The sequence below is a fragment of the Hydra viridissima genome, unplaced genomic scaffold (assembly GCF_058129835.1).
Source record: "Hydra viridissima isolate aposymbiotic clone 2 unplaced genomic scaffold, HvirCarnegie_v1 scaffold_5, whole genome shotgun sequence".
Taxonomy (NCBI): Eukaryota; Metazoa; Cnidaria; class Hydrozoa; order Anthoathecata; family Hydridae; genus Hydra; species Hydra viridissima.
Genome location: NW_028324304.1, coordinates 7,067,947 through 7,089,158, shown reverse-complemented (window position 1 = coordinate 7,089,158; position 21,212 = coordinate 7,067,947). Strand labels below are relative to the sequence as shown.

The following is a 21,212-nucleotide window of genomic DNA, read 5'->3' as shown; positions in this document are numbered from 1 at the left end:
TGATGGGAATAATTTTTCTATAAATTCAAGTTTTGATGTTTTTGATGTCTTTTCAAATGGTTTTGAGGATAGAAAGAAAGTACCTTCAGAGAATAAAAAGAAACTTCGTTCATCCAAGCGGAAGAAAAGGTTGGTCTCATCGAGGTTTTCATTCAACTAATGGCGGAGCAACCTCCCAATCACGAACCATCCGCGTCACCAGATTTCGTTATAGAAAGAGGTTTTGATCCTTCTCATGGATATTATGACGAATTTACTATTGAGAAGAGTTTATATTTTTATTGTAGTGTTACTGCTGGTTCTGTAAATGATATATATTATTTTCCTGTTTCGTATCCTAATTTATGGGCTGATATTGATCAATATTTTCCTATAGCTGATGGTATATTTTATGTTGATAAAAAGGTTTCTTGTGAGGTGTTGGATGTTCGTGTTGAAAATCAATTAAAGACTTCTCAAAATACAGTTGTTCCATTGGAGATGTCTAATATTGGTATTCGTTTTTTTGATGTTGAAGGTGATCAAATGATTACTGATAATATATATCCGTTATTTGATGTTGCTGATTGGAAAAAGATTCAAGATATGAAATTGAAAAGTAATGATAAAAAGCCTTCTGTATTACCTACCTTGAAATTATTTGAAGATTCTATATTTTTTGATGACAAAGATGGTAAACCTGTTAGTACTAGGTTTTCTAATGTTATAAGTACTAAAGATCCGAGGTTTAAAGAACGTAATAATGTTGCTGAGAAAGTTATTTATTATTCTGAATGGATTAATGATATTGGTTTGCGTAAACCTATTAAGTTGTTATTTAATGATCCTAATTCCGTTCGTAAGTTTAAATTTGTTAATACTCAAGGTAATTCTTGTGGTCAATTTCTTCAATCTGATCAGACTTTGGCTGTTCAAAAGAAAGAAGGGTTTTTTGATCAAAATTGGAATGTTTTAAATACTTATCCTGTTGATTATCGTTTTGGTCATGTTGAAATGCCTCATCATGGACTAAAGAATTTATTAGCTCGTAGTATTATTAGTGTAAATGATGAGAAACGTAAAGATGTTCAATATCCTGTTGGATTATTTCGATGTTTGTGGCAAGACTCTGGTGAGAAGGAGTATGCTGCTGGTAATTTAGATTGTGTATTTGCTGCGATAACGCCATATAATACTGATTCTAAAGAGCCTTTTGGTAACGAGCAATGTTTTGATACATTTTTGCAACCTTATTCTGAGTTTGATAGAAGTGCTGTTTTGTGGAAAAATAGACAAAATTATGATTGTATTGCTGGTGATACTTTTGTTGAAAGTACTTGTAATACTTATTGGAATAATTTACCTAACATTATGCCTTTTTCTGGTAACAAGAATTGTAAAATGTTGATGTTTTGTGTTGATCCTGCTTATTCTGAAGGAGATATATTGCCTACAACTGTTAGAGGACGTATCAGATTGACTCATACTGTTCAAGTTTATAAAAGGGAATGGGTTTTTGATAGAATGAAGTTGAATCCTCCTGATCCTAATTATTTAAGAGCTAAACAAGTTCAATGTAAATTTGGTTCTGATTCAACCTTTATTACTACAACTATGCCTACTCCATTTGTTAAAGGCAATCCTCAGTTGACGTTTTTGAATTGTTATCAAAAAGTGTTTTTACCTGCTTTTTCGACTATGTTTATTGGTATTGTAAATGACGATGAAGTTGTGGAAGAGCCATTGAATAAACGATTTAAACTTTAAAAATGTATTTCGTTAATGTGTTTTTTAAATATATCATTATTTACAAGTGCTGTTTCTTTTCGTGCTTTTGATAAAATAAATAAAAGTTCTGGGTTTAATTTTGCATATTCCGATAATTCCTCCTCTTTTATCCAATCGAATAATGGTTTCCCTAAGAAGAGTATAACGCAGCGATTTTCAAAGGCTTTATACTCATTTGCGTGCCATTTGAGTATATCTTCTTTGTTTTCGCTGTTCATCGTTATCATTACCGGATGTGGATCCACAGGTAGAGGGTCCTTATATTTGATGTCCGTGGTAAGGGTGGGCGCACCTTCTAGCAGTTGTTTCATTAATTGTACAACACCAGCATGCTCGAATACAAATTTGTCGCATCTGTATACTATACAGTTAACTAAGGACTGTAGAAGGAAAGGCGATGGGTTTGCGCTCATTGGACAGTTCCAGTAACCTATTTCATATGGTTTAAAACCAGCATAAAGTAGGTTTCCTAGGAATGATTTACCTCCATCTGAAGTTCCACACAAAGTTAAACCTTTTTTTTTAAAATTTTCATTAAATATAAATCTTGCCAATAAAGTAATTAGTCTATTTACAGTAAGTAGATTTTGTTGTGCTACATTGCGCAAAATATATATGACCGCGCCAAGTCTACTTTTATCTGTGCATTCTACTATTCTACTTAATATAACATTTGAGTCTCCATACTGTAAATAGTTTTGTCGGAATACTGTTTTTTTACAACTTTCTAATTCTCCTGATGCCATATCTAGTTCCAGGAGTCTTAGAGTTGCACATTCCTTTAATTGTAAGTCATACTGTCTACTGTTCATTATTTTTCTATCTTTTAGATAGTTAATGAACAGTAATCGAGCTTGACTGCGTTTTGATTTTCTTTCTGTTCTTATTACATTAGTTGGCAAAGGTGCATTATTATTTATTAAATTATTATTAATGTGATTATACAATTCTTTCAAAATATTTAAGCACGTTATAGTAGTAGTTACTGCCATTAACGTGCTTAATTTCAATAGAGAATTTGCACGCGTCGCATGTGGAACCGTACCTTTTAATGTTGATTGTGTTGCAACCTCGACATCTGAATCTTCTTGATTTGAAGATTCGTCTTCGGATGGATAAGGATTGATTGTCGAAGTTGCGGTCTGTGGCTTGTAGAACTGGTACGGCCACCAGATAGTGGGTGTGCTCTTTTCCGTCATATTTTGAAGTTTTTCCGTCCCCGTATTCGCATTTGATATGCGTTTTCTTTTTGAGTGGCATGCATTGAGCGATTCCATTTGAGTGGTCGTACCATAATGCGTCATTTTCTTTTCCGGAGATTGTAATGTGCAGTAAATCGAATCCTCGTTGTAAACCTGAATTAAAAATGAATAATTCCTAAAGCAATAATTTTATTTATATTGTACATATTGATGATTTTATTTTAAGTTATAATTAATATATAATTACCGATTTATCTAGTTCAAACGATGTTGTTTCCATTATTGATTTTATAGATGTTTCGATTTCACTTTCTTTAATTACTTCATCGTCTTCGTCTGATATTTCAATAATATTTTTTTGTTTTTTTGGTGGTGGTTCAGACAGGTTTTCTGCTTGTTTGCTAGTGCATTGTCTTTCTTCTTCTGGTATAAGCAAACCGTCTAATTCCGAGTCTGTTAGAGGTTTCAATTCGTTAGCTTGTTTAGCGTAATGGTTAGCTTCTTCTGGGTCTTCTACTGTGTAAGAAAGTTGCATGAGTATTTCATAAGCTTCTGCCTGACCGTGGCTGATGTTAAGCATTTCCTTCAGTTCTTTGATATGTTTTTCTTTAGCCTCCTTTACAGCCTTTGGTACTTCTATTTTTTTCGATCTTTTTAGAATTTTAGTGTTTGGCATTTTTAATACTTCTCTTGTTGTAACTCAAAGTGCTTGGATTGTGTTATGTGTTTTTATTTTAAACGCTATTTATATTGTTTATTCTGTTAATCCTCTGTAATCTTTTTTTCTATTGGTTGAAAACTGGTTTTATTCAAGTTATCCTTGATAATACGAAAGATTTACAAAATATATACCATCCGACCGACCGACCATCCATCCCATCCCCACCGACCGCCGACCACTATGAGATCTCATAGTGAGTCGGCGGTCGGTGGGGATGGGATGGATGGTCGGTCGGTTGGATGGTATATATTTTGTAAATCTTTCGTACTAATGCTATACTAAGAGTTATACTAAGTTATACTAATGCTATTTCCATAAAATGGTTATTACTACTTTGAAATTATTACTACTTTGAAGTTTCTATGATGCTATTAACTATTATTGTTCTTTTTTAGAAAATTTAGAAAATAAATTAAACTTTTGTGCCAACACTGACATGGCATGTCACATGTTATAGTATGTAAAGGTTAAATTTTATTATGAGGATTACAGTTCTTATGAAAAAAAAAAAAAGAAGTTGAAGAGTATTGTTTGTAAATATATATTTTGTATTTTTTTAAATTTTCTGGCATCATTTTTAAAATTTTTATTTGCACACTTATAGCTGTCTTATCAATGTGTTTTTATAATAATGTTAAGTGTTTTTTTAATGTTTGTGTATGTGTTGATATGTGTTATATAATTGTTTTAAAAATGTGTTTAAATATGTATATGAGGTATATATATTTAACCTTATATACATATTTAAACACATTTATTGTGTTTATAGTTAGTACATATGTTTATATTATGTTTTTTCCGTGTTTTCAAAGTGCTGTGACTTGGTAAACGTGTAGAGGAAGATTTGTCAACTTTGCCAGCCAAGTGATGTACTTTTAACAGAGGGTTACACAATAGTTTTTAGTGTCAAACTGTTACTGCTTTAGGTCTTGCTGTTTTCATGCCTTTATTATTAAAGAATATTCTAAAAATACATAATAATGCATTTTAATAACATTTTGCGTATTGTTTTTAATTATGTTTTGTTATATATGAATATTATCTTACTTAAGTTATATTATATACATATATTAACTTATGGTGTGCGTTGTTGCTCTGATGTTTTTTTGTTATCTTTTGAGTTAATAGACATTTGGCTTAACTTCATGTTTGTGTCTGTTATTAAAAATTTTAAATAGGTAATTTTGTTACAAATCACTGCTTTTAATCATTTACTAAAAGGCAATACAAATTATTTTGCTATATATACAATTTGTTTTTTATCAATTTGATTTTTTGTCTTTAGCGCTGTTTACTACATGATTTTGCTATAAATATTTTGCAATCATGATGTTCCAGCATAAATTGCTATAATCGCTATCAGTCTCCCTTCATATAATGAAGTTGCAGTTGTATTTGTTGGTGTACAACCTGTTTCCAGGGAAGATGTTGTTTACCCAAGAGGTCATCCTCTTAAAACTCTATCAAGTGTGTCTGCCAACTTACATCCTATGGTTTATCCTCTATTTTTTCCTAAGGGTGATGCTGGTTGGCATAATCAATTGGTTCACAACCCTGAACGTGCTACATTGGTTAGAAATCATGTTACATTTTCTCTGTATTAGAATATAAACTTTCAGTTACACAATTTTTTTCTTCACTCTTTTATGGCAAAAAACTGTTTCAGCAATATGCTTTTGATGCGTATGTTAAAATCAAAGGCCAGCACCTTGCTTTCATCAGAAATAACCAAACCAAACTGAGAAGCAACCAGTATAATGTCTTACATGAGCATGTAAAGAATTAAATGCAATTGATAGGTTGTTAAAAGATATTTGCAACAACAACTTTCCATTCTGAGGAAAAATCATTCTTTTTGGTGTTGACTTAACGCAAATTCTGCCTGTTGTGAAAAGAGGACAACCAGCTGAGATAGTAGAATCGTGTATAAAATGTTCTTTGTGTTGGCAATTGGTGCAGAAGTTTGCATGAACTGAAAATATGAGAGTACAAGATGGGGAAGATGATTTTTCCCAATGGCTACTAAAACTTGGGAATGGAACAAAACCTGTCAAAGAGGAGGATCCTTATAAAATATGCATTAAAATACCAAATCAGTGCATTATTAGAGAAAATAAATTGATTTTTGAAAAGATTTTCGGAGATACTGATCAAAATGATTATTCTAAATGCGTGATTTTAACACCAACTAATGTTGATTCATTATCAATCAATGAAGAAGTGCTTGAATGTCTGCCGGGTGAGGTCAAAGTTTGTTTAAGTGCTGATCAAATTGATACTGATGACCTTAATGAAAGAAATGACTTTCCTGTTGATTGTTTGAATAGTTTAACTCCTTCACGTATGCCACCTCATTGTTTAAAGTTGAAAATTGGTTGTGTAATAATGCTACTTAGATATTTAGATCTCAAAGCTGGGTTATGCAATGGTACTCGAATGAAAGTTTGTGCTCTTTAAAATAATTATATTGATGCAGAGGATTTGACAGGTGTTTCTGGTGGTAAACGGGATTTTGTTCCTCAAAATCAGTTGGCTCCATCAGGTTCTAATATACCTTTTGTTCTGAAACGTCGTGAGTTTCCTGTCAGATTGGCTTACTCAATGACAATTAATAAAAGTCAAACATTTAATAGAGTTGGGGTATATCTCAAAAAAACCAATTTCTCTCATGGTCAACAATATGTTGCATGTTTAAGAATGAGAGCATTTAATAGTTTGTTTTTCAAAATTAATAAACATCTCATTCAAGGTGTGGTAGGTGAAAAGTGTTACACAAATAATGTTATATTTTCTAATGTTCTTAATTTATAGTCTTAAGATTTTTATTTTGAAAATTTACTGTTTGTAAGTTGTGAGCACATTTTGTTTGTACAAATTTATTTATTATTTTAATATATATATATATATATATATATATATATATATATATATATATATATATATATATATATATATATATATTATAGTTTTTGATAAATATATTTGTCATTTAATATTTTTATAAAATTTGTTTATATGTGTTATATAAAACCATATTTGTTTATAGTTGTATATATGTTTAAATTATATTGTTTCCATGTTTTCAAAGTGGTGTGACTTGGGATTATGTTGAGCGTGATTGATAACCTTGCCAGCCAAGCGATGTATTTATAGCAGAGCTGTGACTTGGCAGCATTTAGTGCCAGGCAATGTTACTGCTTTAGAGCTAAGTTGTGTTGTGTGGCCTTTTTAATTATTCTGGAAACACAATGTCTGTTAATGTTTAGCATAATGTGTATGAGAGAGTATGCAACCTTGATCTTTAAATCTAGGATGTTTTAATGTTCTAAGTTTGAAGTAATTGAATAACAAGTATTAAATATAAAAACAAATATACTTTATGTATTTATATGTTTAGTAAAAAAATTAGTTAACTTTAAATTGGTTTTCTAATTTTGACTTTCCTATTTTAATTTGGATTGTTATTTTCGCTAGATTTTAGGATGAAGAGTGTAAATATTCTATTGTTATGTGTTATTGTTGTGATGTTTTGTGTTCAAAATCATTTTTACCAATAAACAACTTCATGTTGGTGTCTATTGTAGTTTCATTATTGAAACTTAATGCTTTTATTTATATAAAGCCAAGACAACATTATGCTAAAAATGCAATTTATATCTTAATTTGATTTATATATATATATATATATATATATATATATATATATATATATATATATATATATATATTAGTATTGTTAATCCTTTTGTACTTCGAAATAGATTTTATAGTTAAGTTTTCGATAAATGTTTATATTAACTGCCATGTCAAAATAGGTTACTATAAATAGGTAAATGGGTTTTCAGTTTTTATGTGGTGTTTTTTTTTTTTTTTGGTTTTTTTTGGTTTTTTGTTTTTTTTTTTTGTTATGGTATTATAATTCCTTTTTTTTTTTCTTTAAGATTTACGATTGACGCATTTGTACGATTTATAAAAAAAAACCTGATTACCTTTTATTGTAAATTTTTGTCAGTTAAAATGATATAAGTAGATGCAATTAGTTCAATTTTAAAAAATCTTTATTTCATTCCTAATTATTTGTTTTACGTAACTTTGGGGATCTTTTTAAACTGGGGGGTTATAATTGTAGTTTTGCGCATTTGTCAAATATCGAGTTACTTAAATTTTATAAGGTGTTAAACTAATTAATTATCTTAGTTTGCATTTGCAACACTTTTGAGGAAAGAAAAAATTCTTATATATATTAAAAATAAAAAATTGTTATACATGTAAATCATTGTTTTACATTTTATTATTCTGGTAGAAGGTCTTCATCAAAAATTTGATAACTCTTAATAAAGATAAATGTTTTTAGACAAAAACGGGGAAGGGAGGTCCTTTATTATTGTCAAGTTATTAAAGAGAATTAAATTTCGAGTAATAAAAGGAATTTTTAATAAATGGTAGCAAATAACCGTTTACTAAAAATTATTGAAACAAAGAGGCCATATATAAAAATGGTCAGATTAGTGCCATAAATAGCAATAGTCAAATGGTCAGATATTTTGAATAAATTTATTTAGTTGTGTGCATCTAACGTTTTAAAGACAATTTCCTTTGTTAAAGAAACATGTATCTAGGGGATGCCAAAGAATTCATGTAAAATTTACGTTCGCTTTATATTAATCTTACTAATTAAAGTTCACGTTATAAAAATGTAACACGAATTTAGCTTTACTTTTTCGTCAATTTAAAGCATGAGGAAGAATATTATTTTGTGTCAGTAACTAAAAACGTATTGTTTTGAACTTAGTAATGTCGAGGAAAACGGTTCTGCCTTACACTGATATGACCTATTTCAGTTGTAAATTACTCAAATAATGTTAAATAATTGGTAAATTATTTTACCTCCACATATTTTTTCATTTGAAGGCGTTTTTCTAAAAGGGTAATAGTTATGGTCTTGCAACTTTAAATTGTGGAAAACAGCCACTATAAATTAACAGACCGACCATAACCCGTATTACGGGTTGCTTTTTTGCTAGTAATGTATTAACTACATTTCATCGCTTACATTACGACATAGTTGACCAAGCAAGTGTATTATTATATAATATAATATTCAATGAGTAATATAAATATATTTACAATCTAACATATTACAATAACAAATTTTAATTTGAATCTTCTGAATCGGAAGTTGATGTTAAATTAGAAAAAATTTTATTTTTCACTGTCGAAAAACAAGATACTTTCTCGGTTGCAGTAGCTCTCGCCTTCCTTCCACCATTTCTATCGATTGCTCCGGCCAAAAAATGTACTTTCGCCTTTTGAATATCACTTTCTGTGGCTTGAGCAGTCGGGGGATTTCGCTTCAATGCGCCTGTAAAATTAAAACACATGATAACATAAATCTAAAATCAAACGATGTCATATTCTTAACTCGTATATTTATTCGGAGAATCATCCATTAACTGAAATTATGAAGTTAATTAATTTGTGGTTTATTTTTATTAAGTCAAACCTATTTTAAAAAACATTTAGGTATATACTTGGCATTTACTTACAGAAAAGGAAAAGAACAATAAATATACAACTTTTTTTTAATTGTTTTTTTACTTATTTATTATTATTTCTTTTTTTTTTTTTTCAGAAAATGTTTTACTACTGTTACTACTGTCCCTTACAAATGTTAGCCTATTTAACAGAACCGGATATGGTATTGTGACTCCATCTTAATAAAGATTACCTTCAAATGTTTATTAGCACCTCCTATCCTCCTTACCAACATTTTAGTAGAGATATTGTATAAGAACTTTTTTTCGAACTTGATAATGTTAACAAAAGATTTAAATGAATTAAAACTTTTTTAAATTTTCAATTCAAAGTTAAAAAAAAAAGATCTACATTCGATAACTAATCTGCAATTCAAATCACGGAAAGACTGTTTGTCTTTATCACCCTGACCTGTACAATTTAGTTTTTTGAGAACATCATTATGTAATAATGACAATAGCATTCTCTTCAATGCCTCTTTTAAGTTTTGCCCACCTTTAGAAGCAACTGCTCGTATCTAGATACATTAAGCAATAAAACAAGCAACAAAACATATAAGATAAAGTGTTTTCAAAATGAAACTTTTGACGATTAGCACAAAAAATATATTAACTTGACAACATACATTTAATTTAATTAGAAATTTAGATTTTTATTTTCAAACTTTTGCTTTTTTACTGCCAATTTAGTTTTAGAAAAGAGAAATAAAGATTAAATGTGTTTAGCATTAAAGTTTTCTTGTTTTGCAAAATTTTTGTAGTGAACTTCAATAAACTAATAGAAACTTTATATTTTCTTTTAAATAATCAAAATAAATAAAAAAATAAAGTGTAAAAATTAAGGTCAGTTAAATGAGTGAGCAACTTACAAGCTTTTTCATTGTTATTTTTTCGTTTTCAAGTGTCTTCTCAAGTTGCATTAACTGAGCCATATTGCATAAGGGAAGTTTAAGAATATCAAAAATGTTTTGGTCATCTTCATGAACTTCACCATTAGCAATATTCTGCAGCATGGCTGTGTTGTATGCAAACTCTTTTCTCAGATTTGCCACATCCTCTTTGAGTTCGACTAATATTGAAACTATTTTGTTTGTCACAGCTGATGGCAACATTTCTTGTGATTTCTGCTCCTCATCTATAAGATTTATTTTAGATTTTATGGCAGGAGGCGTGAATGAAAGTAGTGGAGTTAGCATTTGTGCACTTACAGGTTTTGATGGTTTAAGTTGCATGGATGTTCCAGAGGGAAATTTTTTTGGCGTAACCGGAGCTGGTGTCAACAATTTAACTTTTTTAGAAATTGCAATAGATTCTTCCACAAAGAATTCTGTTTCGCTGTGCTCATCAGGATATAAAACTGCTCTTCACATAAAATAAAGAAAACAAAAATACTTAGGATTTAAAACCATAAAATTTTATTTACAAAAAAGTATAAATTTTCTACTATTAAGTACCGCTTTGGATGTAGCCTAGTATTTGATTCTGAATCACTCTGTAGATCAGATGTTATGGTAGCTTTTTCAAGTTGAGATTGTGCCTTGTTGTAAGAACCTAAAATACCACTCCTTAGTTACACTCTTATAACAACACTATCAATATTATAACTACAGTATAAAACTATCACTATTTCTTTTGTATAATAAATTATAACTTTTTGTACAATAATGCAGGTTATATCTTAAGCACATTATGTACATATGTGACTGACCTATTTTTTTAATAACTCGAATGGCATGTTTTGGCCAATTTTCATTAGGGGCTTCACATTCTTTGATAGCCTTATTTACTCTGCCTTTTGAGGTATATGGTGGCCAAAAGCAAAGTTCATTATTAATTAAATATGTTTCTGGCAATATTGCAACAGCATCTTCTTCATTCTTAAAAGCAACAATAAGAAACTGATGGAGATCCATTCTAAAGTTTAAAAAAAAATAATGCTCAGTATAAGAAATACAACTGCTATTTTATTTTTCTGATGTATAAAATTTTCAAAAGATTTTCAAATGATACAATTATTAGAATATAATTTCAAAGATTAAAAATTTATTTTGAAGAAAAATTAAAATTACTAAAATGAAAGTTTAGAGAAAGAGACTTATTTCATTAAAAATAAGATTAAGATTGTTACAATATTATAATTACACAATCATTATGTTATTTTACAACAATATTGATGTTACAATTATACTCCTTAACAGAAATTGTGTAATAGTGTAAATTTATATACCTTTACACACACACACACAAACACACACGCATATATATATGTGTGTGTGTGTGTGTGTGTGTGTGTGTGTGTGTGTGTATATACATGAATATATACATATATATGTATGTAGCAGCAGCAGCAGCAGCAGTAGTAGTAAATTACAAATTAATAAAAAAAACAAATAAGAGTAAAATATAAAAAATAAGCAATAAAATGACAACCCTTAAAAGCACCTTTTCTAGATGGCTTTAAAGATAGATGGATAATGAAAAATATTTTTTTTTTTATATATACAGGTTAAAAATAAGGAAGTCAGACAGATTGATAATCTATGGCAATAACAAAAGTAATTAAATAATAATAGTATAACTATTTTTCAGATAAATTACTTAAGTTAATTTCAAAGTGCTGCAATAAAACAAATGATTAGAGGTACTTAATAAATAATTTTATCATTTTTCTAACAAAACAAAAAATGAGTTGAAAGAATTTCAAATCTTTAAATACCCCTTTATAAAAAAAATGAATGAAAGTCTTTTAATAAATCAAACAATAATTAAAATACTTTTCATCCCATGTGAATATGGTACTTCCATTTATACATATATGCATATGTATATACATAAACGCAAATATATACATTTATATGTAATATTCAGAATGGCACATAAAATCAAAATTGCTTACACTGAATTTCAATAACTAACTCTTCATATATTGCTATTAAAATACTAAACTTATTAAAACAAACTTATTACAATTTGTTTAAAAAAAAAAAAATTAACATATGTCTTCAAGTCAAGGATAGTCGAAGCATGTGCAATATAAGACTAAAAATAAACTTATTCAACTAAAACTGTGTAGCAAAGGTATAGTAACAAAGTAAGCTTTGTAAGGGAGTAAAACACATTTTTGTTTTATTTCTGATAATAAAACATATGAAAGATGCTTAGCTAAAGAAGATACCATAAAAATATCAAGGATATCTGAATTGCATGGGTAGTTGAAAAAGTTCTCAACACTTTCAAAATTGCTGCACACCAGATAAATTTGACCACAACAACTTTTAATATTATTTTTAACTAGAACTATAGAGCCAGTTTTAATTTTAAAACAATTGTCACCTTGTGAAACTTTAATACAAAATTTGTTTGTATAGAGCTCTTTGTGTTGAGTCTGCACATTTATATTTTCACTATTGCACAAAGGTCCATCAAAATGTTCTTTTCTTAACTGAAAAAGTGTGCTATTAGTTTGACTATTGATTGACTCTGCAAGATGTTGTTCTGATAGCCTTCTTATAACTTGTTGCAAAGGCAAGTGTGGTTTTCTTACAAGTTTCTTAAGATTTGATAAATAACTTTCAAAAGGAAAGGCTGAAAAATTGTCTAGTGGACCATATTGTTTTGCATCTTGTGCTAAATGCACTAGCCCATGCATGTTATAAGTTACAACTTCAGGTCCAAATAAACTTGAAGAGTGTTCCACATAAAGTACTAGCAAACTATGTGCATAATCAACATATTTGTGACACAATAAATGACTAAGAAGAATAGTCATTCCGACACAAAAAAGCTTAAAATTGTTGTACAAGGAATCTCGAAAGCAAACCATACCAGTATACAATAGAAGTTGTCGAAATTCTGTAGCTTTCCAGCGTTTAAAATCAGAAAATGCTCTTGGTTTTAGAGCAAATTCTGAACATATATTTGTCTTTAAATGAAGCAACTTTTCTGATAAATCTAATACTGTACGTGAACCGAGACGTGTTTTTAAAGGACCTTTAATTAACAAATACACAAATTTACGCATAATACCCAGGCATGACAAATGCATATAATCACCTGGGACTTGTGATATCAAACCAATAGAGGTTTGAGCTAGAGGGCTCACACAAATGTGATGCTTACAATCTGACATATTAGCGAATGATGCATCTGTTCTTAATGTTGCAGCAGTTTCAGGAAAAGTTACTCTTCCATTATATACACCACGCTGCTCACATTTATCGCAGCCATGATATGCATTATGACCTTTAGTGCATTTTACAAATACTCTTGCTGGGGTGTCAAAAATAATTGCAGAAATTCTAAATGAATAATTTTGACTGTTAATTGTGATACCATTTTTGTACAGTTCATTAACTTCTAAGACAAAGTCAGATAAGAAAGCTATAATGTTTTTAGGTTTGCAATTGTTACAGTACAGTGCAATAACAAATGGTTTTTTATTACATTGCAATATTCCATCAAACTTTTCCATATCTGCATGCTTGAACCTTTAAAAAGAGGCAAGCCATCAAAATTGACTTGAATTGTTACAGTCTTATCTGTAAAACATTCTGTACTTTCAGATAAAAGTCCATTTTTTATGCCTAAGTAAGAATAGGAATTTTCAAAAACTTCAACCTTTAATTGTTCAGTTTTTAGAATAGTTTTGGGACTTTTTGGTAAGCCATGAAGTGATTTGCGCAATATAATCAATAAATCACCCAAAGCTGCATGTGTAATTTTGTGCCTAGTTGCCCAACTAGTCAAATCATTAACTAGGACATTTATAACATTTGACTTGTCTATGGATAGAATTGATTCTGAACTAGTTGATTTTTCATCATTGGTTTTCCAAATTTCATCAGAGCTGTTGACACAATCATGAAAAACTGAATTTAAAGAAAAAATAGATGTGTCAATAGGTTCATAACTCTCCGGAGTAGCATCAAACTTTGAGTTATTGCAGTTCATATTTAAAGGCAATGAATTATCTTCCAAAACAAAACTATTAGCTTCAGCGATTTCATCGAAAATAGTTGCAACATTTTTTTGAATCTTCCTTCGTTTAGTCCAGTAGCCAGGGCCGCCAAGAGCCTTCAAGCCGCCCGGGACAAAACCTTTTTTGGCGCCCTTATAGATTTCGTTTCATATATATACTTAGCATAGAAGCAAAAAAGTACATTATGCCCTCATAGCTACTTTAACTTTATTTCATTTTTTGCTAACTAACCGCAGCATAAACAATTCCTAACCTAAATAAAATTTTTGAGCTTTTTTCGAGGCAAAATTAAAAATAACTTCATCATATGAAAATGATTTCGCGAGATCATTTTCAATAGACGACATCATAAGATTTGAAAGTCGCTCTTGTCCCATGGTGGCTCTGAAATGGTTTTTTATAATCTTAAGTTTACTAAAAGATCTTTCACCCTCTGCAACGGATATTGGCATTGTGTGAAAAATGATTAATTTTGAAAATACTCGTAAATTGCTTCGAAAATTATATATATATATATATATATATATATATATATATATATATATATATATATATATATATATATATATATATATATATATATATATATATATATATTTCTACTAAATCACCTTCAAATCAGTATTTTGATTAGTAGCTTTGTAAAATCGACGTAATTCTTGGAGCATTTGTTTATTTTTTTCACATTCTTTTACCCTTTTGGAAGCCAATGCCCTATTTTGGGCTCCAGAAAGTTTTTTACGATTCATTATTAACAGCTACTGTAAACAACCGTACACATCAATAAGATAATAGCATTGTCAAATACGCAAACTCATCAAAAAATTATAAACTCAATGTCAAAAAGCTAATGTCATGAATCAATATTTCAATAGTTAAATAAAAATCTTAAACATGAATTACCATAAATAAGTTGATCGTAAAGAGTTGAAAAATATTTACTATTACTTTCTAAATTCTGAATAGAATTATTTCTAAATTGTATTCACAGTTTGTTATTTTTTCGAGGAAACTGTCCCTTTGGCCCCCCCCCCCCAACTCTCGGCGGCCCTGCCAGTAGCTCATTTTTAACCTAACAATACAATAAAAAACTTGTTTCGCTTCACAAAATAATTAATTTTCATCAATTTTTCTAAAAAATTTTGAAAAACACAAATTTCTGTTTAATAGAATATAATCGTCAAAAGATTTTAAAGTAATGAAGTAAAAGAAAACAGACTAGAACAGTATCTCGCCTGCAAATATTTTTTAACAAATAAAGAATCTGAGAATATTTATATGAAACGTTAAAAACAAGATGGATGCGAGAACTAAAGTTTTTTCAAATTGCACTAAGGTCAATTCAAATTGGTTCGGCAATGGTCGGCCGATTTTGGCCCAATGTCTATTCATCTGCTCCAGCAAACCATTAATGGCCTGCTATTGGTATTATCGCGGCTAACCTGCACAGGCAATGTTATAAAGGCTTGGCAATGGCCCTGTTACGGCTTGCCAGGGCTGGTAATCCACGAACGGAACTTTACCGGTCCTTTAATGAATTCGCTGGCATAGGCTAGCCATTATCGGACCAGTATATACTTGCTGTCTGGGAGCATTTATTTCTGGTGTTCTTTTTACTCTGAGATCTCCAACTTGAGTTACCTCATCTCCTAATCTTCGTATGTTCAGAATTCTGTTTACAGCTTCTTTTTTTTTTCTTCTGCGTTTTTGCTACAAAACATGGATTGTAAAATTGCTTCAGAATGTGCATACCACGCTGATCGTCTAATTGTTGGCATAACAATATCTAAAATATTTTTACTCTGAGTTCTAAGTAACTCAAGTTAATACAAGACATGTATAAGTCCCTCAACCCAACTTGAATGAACTTTAATATTAAACCAGTTAGGTTTATAAATACTAACAATAATATTCACAATTATTTTTAAATTATCTAGATTTGTACTAGTAAGGCCATGATTAGACACCCAAATTCTGCAAAATTGAATTGCTGTTGTTAGCCATCTACTGTGACAGACTTGTCCGATTTAAAGCATTGCTAACCTGATAGGCAGACCTCCAGCCTTTATTGCTTGACAAATTTGATAAGCATAACTTTGGTCAGTGCTTAAATCATTAACAATCTTCTGACTGAGATGAATCAAAGGAAGACCTAAATTTATTTTAACAAAGTCGGTATTGATTTCAATCTCAGATCCTGTGTCAAGCATTTTTCCAAGTGGTCCAGACCATTTATTATGAGAAAGCATTAGACCATCTAAATGTTCATTTAAATGTCTTAACCCTAATTCACCAGTATGTAGATTATAAACAATCCAAACTAATCTTCTATTTAACTTTTTTTCTACCCATTGCATGACTCTGCTGAAAATCTCATGGCTATTGGAGGATATAGCACAAATGTCCACCAGTATTGACATTTGTGCTATCTCCTCTAATAGCCATGAGATTTTGATTTTCATTTTTACTGTTTAACCAGTCAACTATGTAATCTGCAATAGCTTCACCATTTTTTTTTTATTATTGATCATATCTGAAACAAAATGAAAAAGATAGTCACCACCAGGGTCTTTTACAACAGAGTAATGTTCTTCTTTAATCAGACTAGTAAAACTTCTTTTATTTACCTCTATAAACATTTTTGTAGCATCTACTCTCCCGTCAAAAAAGAGACATGACAGGGTTTTTTTTCTGGGTCTACCTCAAATTGATTGTCTAGTTATTTTGCCAATTTTTCCTGAGCCCTTTTTACCTTGTTATGATCTATAGTAAGATGGCAATCATTCTTGCTTTTAATAATTGCATTTATCAAAGCTGCTGTAGCTATTTCAACTGTTTCTCTTAAACTGTGTCTCATACTAGCCAGAGCAATATTTTCAATACTCATAGTATAATAAATTGAACATGTTTGATTCAGAGAAGATTTACATTGAGTTTGATTATCAACTTGGATTGTTTTCTGACCACTGCCATCTTTAAATGATGAAGAGCTGTTTATACAAATTGTTTGAAAATTATCATTATACTCATAATCCTTAAAAATAAAATAAATTGTTTATATTTTTAATCTGTATTTAAACTAAAGTGTATGCAACTAAGAGATTAAAACTTACTTGCTCAATATGTGGCAATAAAAGAGCCGAGGATTAACTCTTCAGCATGCAATTGATTTGTTTTATTTGATTGAACGTTTAATCTTGCTTTAAAATAAGTAATATATATATATATATATATATATATATATATATATATATATATATATATATATATATATATATATATATTTATGATTAGTAAAAGACTTCTTCACTCGAGAGTGCTCAATAGCCTGCTGGCAAGAGCAATTACATAGAAGATACAGCAAAGGATGACAACTTTGTTGGTACTTAAAGTTTCATACCGGCGTGCCGGCAATCATCAGCCAAAATACATAATGAAAAAAACGTTACAAAAAGAGAACATTAAAGAAAAACGAAAAAACCGTTAAAAATGTCGTTAAAAAAGAATTGTTCTTATTAATGGCTTCAAATTAGTCTTTACTGTCAAATGACGCAAGCATGTATTTATTCATATGCCTACACTTACTAACCAGCTCTTGCTTTTTATTTAATAAATTTGCGCCTCTATAGATGGCAATTTCAGTTTTTTCATTTAAACATAGAGCGCATCTTCTTGTGCTTGGTTGATAAGGTTGGCATTTCCTGATTATACTCCATTTAATAAAATAACATAAGTATAATCGAAAGCGTAACATTATATGGTTCAACCCACCATTTAGCAAAAATGTGATCACAAAAGTTGGCAAATCATTTCTTAATTTGGTAGACAAACATTTTCCATCTAAGCATATTTTGAACAAAATATTCAATAGAAACACTTTGAAAGTCAGTTACAGCTGCATGCCGAATTTAAAATCTATAATAAACTGGCATAACCAAAAAATCATCGAAGATATTGAAGATCAAAATAAGAAATCCTGCAATTGTATCAACAGGTTGCATTGTCCACTAAATCAACTTTGCCTAACAGAAAACATGCTTTACAAAGCTGTTATTTCTTCAGACCTTCCGAACTATTTAGATAAAATATATATTGGCATAAGTGAACCGCCTTTTAAATTACGTTATGCAAACCACATTAAGTCGTTCAATACTGTAAAATACAAAAACGACACCGAGCTATCCAAGGAAGTGTGGCGCATAAAAGAAAAAAACGGAAAACCTTTTATTAAATGGAGTATAATCAGGAAATGCCAACCTTATCAACCAAGCACAAGAAGATGCGCTCTATGTTTAAATGAAAAAACTGAAATTGCCATCTATAGAGGCGCAAATTTATTAAATAAAAAGCAAGAGCTGGTTAGTAAGTGTAGGCATATGAATAAATACATGCTTGCGTCATTTGACAGTAAAGACTAATTTGAAGCCATTAATAAGAACAATTCTTTTTTAACGACATTTTTAACGGTTTTTTCGTTTTTCTTTAATGTTCTCTTTTTGTAACGTTTTTTTCATTATGTATTTTGGCTGATGATTGCCGGCACGCCGGTATGAAACTTTAAGTACCAACAAAGTTGTCATCCTTTGCTGTATCTTCTATATATATATATATATATATATATATATATATATATATATATATATATATATATATATATATATATATATATATATATATATATATATATATATATATATATATATATATATATATATATACACACACATACAGTGGTTTTCATAAATTTAGACGCACTCATTTTTTTTTACGTATATGTAAGAAAATGCTAAAATTAAAAATAAAATAAAAGTGCTATCGCAATGTTTGATATATAATTTAGTAGAGGAAGTGAAACTCTATTATAAAGTACCTTCATTTTTTTTACAAAATGTTTATTACTTATTCTATACCAATTAACACACAAAAAGTTAATTGATAAGCTAGATTTTATTTTATTCATAAATTAAGACGCACAATCAAAAGTCTTATATCTTGTTAATTGATAGTTAATTAATAGTTTTTTTCCCATATTTCTCATTAAAAGGCCTAAATTAATTGTATTTGTCAAAAAACCTTATATAAATATGACTTACCTGGAAATAGTTAATCGTTATTTACATAAACAAAAGTTAAGTTAGTTTTGCACTAAAACGACGCAAAAAATGGGCAAAAGACGTATCACTCAGGGTGAAAAATGGTAAATTATTGCTCACATCAAAGAAGGAACCAAAAGTAATAGAGAAATTGACAGGTTAGTTAGAGTTTCTGAGAAATGCATTCGGACAACGAAGCAAAACTTTCTTCACACTGGTTGTGCCAGCGAGAAAACGATGCCAGGTAGACCCTTGTCAACCACCAGAAAGAACGATAGTGCCCTTCCTAGAGCTGTCAGAGCTTATCCAAGAATTAGTTACAAAGAATTGACCACAGATTTCAATACAACGCGAAATACATTTATTTCTCAAATCACAGTCCGTCGAATACTTATCAGATACAAGATTGGAGTCTACTCTGCTTTGAAGAAACCGCTCCTGCGTCCTTATGATAAACAAAGGAGACTAAAATGGTGTCGAGAAAGAAGGCAATGGACAATAGAACAATGGAAAAACATTATGTGGAGTGATGAGAGTAACTTTGAGCTTATCAATCGCAAATCTAACATAACAGTCAAAAGAATGGCTCACGAAAAGTAATATGCCAGGTACATCAGACCTGGCATATTACTTTTCGTGAGTTTTCATTCTTTTGACTGTTATGTTAGATTTGCGATTGATAAGCTCAAAGTTACTCTCATCACCAGTGATGAGAGTAACTTTGAACTTTTGAGTAATATGCCAGGTACATCAGACCTGGCATATTACTTTTCGTGAGTTTTCATTCTTTTGAATTTATTCAAAAGAATGAAAACTCACGAAAGGTGTTGGTATGTGCCAAACATACACCGGAAGAATCAACTCCAGAATATACGTAGAAGTACTGAAAAACAACCTAATTCCATCAATTGACCTGCTTATGCTCAATGATAAACCATGGAAACTTCAACAAGATGGCGCTACTGCACATACTGCATTCTATACAAAGGAGTGGTTCAACGATAATAATATCAAGACAATACCGTGGCCTCCATACTCACCTGATTTGAACCCAATTGAAAACATTTGGGCTTGGATTGACCGTAATTGGCAAAGGTTCAAACTTCCACACTTGGCCAGCTGAAGGACACCTTTAAGTACCTGTATAGGGTCTTAAAAGCGATTTGCAAAAATCTTGTTGAGCCTTTACCTAGAAGAGTTCTTAGTTGTATTAAAGCAAAAGGTGGATGCACAAAATATTGATTTGTTCATAAATTAGGCCTCCTAATGTATCGTGCGTCTAAATTTATGAATAGTTTTTTTTTGTTTTATCTTTTTAATGTAGTTGAACCTAATTATTACTTAGTATTTGTATATTTTTGTAAATTTTTTGTAAATTTTGTATTCTGTATGTATTTATCTAATAAATAGAAAAAAAACTAAACCGAAATCTTTTTTCGTTATTGTTTTATCGTTAAAAAACATAAAACTTCTATCCTTAAATATGAGTGCGTCTAAGTTTATGAAAACCACTATATACATATATATATATATATATATATATATATATATATATATATATATATATATATATATATATATATATATATATATATATATATATATATATATATATATATATATATATATATATATATATATATATTTGGCCGGATCATAACTTAAAAAAATTTGGAAAATTACTTCGGGAATTTCCAGTAATTGGCTCTCAAATACGCTGAATGCAATGCTGCAAACCGTTTTTCGCTACTACTTTGCTATACTTTGTATTTTTACCTTTGAAGTTTTCAAATAAATTAACTTAAAAACGTTCGTTTTTTACATAATTTATTGATTGAATTTATAATAAAATTCAAATTATTTGAACAGTCAAAACAATATATCATTAGCAAACGTTGATTAGAAACTATACTTAAA

General features: G+C 29.7%; 2 protein-coding genes and 1 pseudogene across 2 annotated transcripts; all 3 read right to left on the bottom strand.

Moving 5' to 3' along the window:
• Positions 1 to 21,212, bottom strand: part of LOC149888288 (uncharacterized) — a 324,912-nt pseudogene that overhangs the window by 50,432 nt on the left and 253,268 nt on the right.
• Positions 8,844 to 11,347, bottom strand: LOC149888301 (uncharacterized). Its single transcript, XM_090089259.1, has 5 exons — positions 10,933 to 11,347; positions 10,679 to 10,775; positions 10,094 to 10,586; positions 9,577 to 9,742; positions 8,844 to 9,052 (listed from the first exon to the last, which is right to left on the bottom strand). Exons 1-5 carry the CDS (start codon positions 11,135 to 11,137, stop codon positions 8,844 to 8,846), a joined length of 1,170 nt encoding a protein of 389 aa, XP_089945385.1. The 5' UTR covers positions 11,138 to 11,347.
• On the bottom strand, positions 11,715 to 13,698 carry LOC149888300 (uncharacterized). Its single transcript, XM_090089252.1, has one exon. It carries the CDS (start codon positions 13,693 to 13,695, stop codon positions 12,280 to 12,282), a length of 1,416 nt encoding a protein of 471 aa, XP_089945378.1. The 5' UTR covers positions 13,696 to 13,698; the 3' UTR covers positions 11,715 to 12,279.

Bases quoted from the DNA above. Each gene is read 5' to 3' on its own strand.
- LOC149888301 (XM_090089259.1), bottom strand. From the start codon at position 11,137: ATGGATCTCCATCAGTTTCTTATTGTTGCTTTTAAGAATGAAGAAGAT. The intron at 10,776-10,932 runs GTCAGTCACATA...GTGGTATTTTAG, and splicing joins TCGAGTTATTAAAAAAATAG to GTTCTTACAACAAGGCACAA. The intron at 9,743-10,093 runs GTAAGTTGCTCA...TAATGTATCTAG, and splicing joins AAATAACAATGAAAAAGCTT to ATACGAGCAGTTGCTTCTAA.
- LOC149888300 (XM_090089252.1), bottom strand. From the start codon at position 13,695: ATGGAAAAGTTTGATGGAATATTGCAATGTAATAAAAAACCATTTGTT.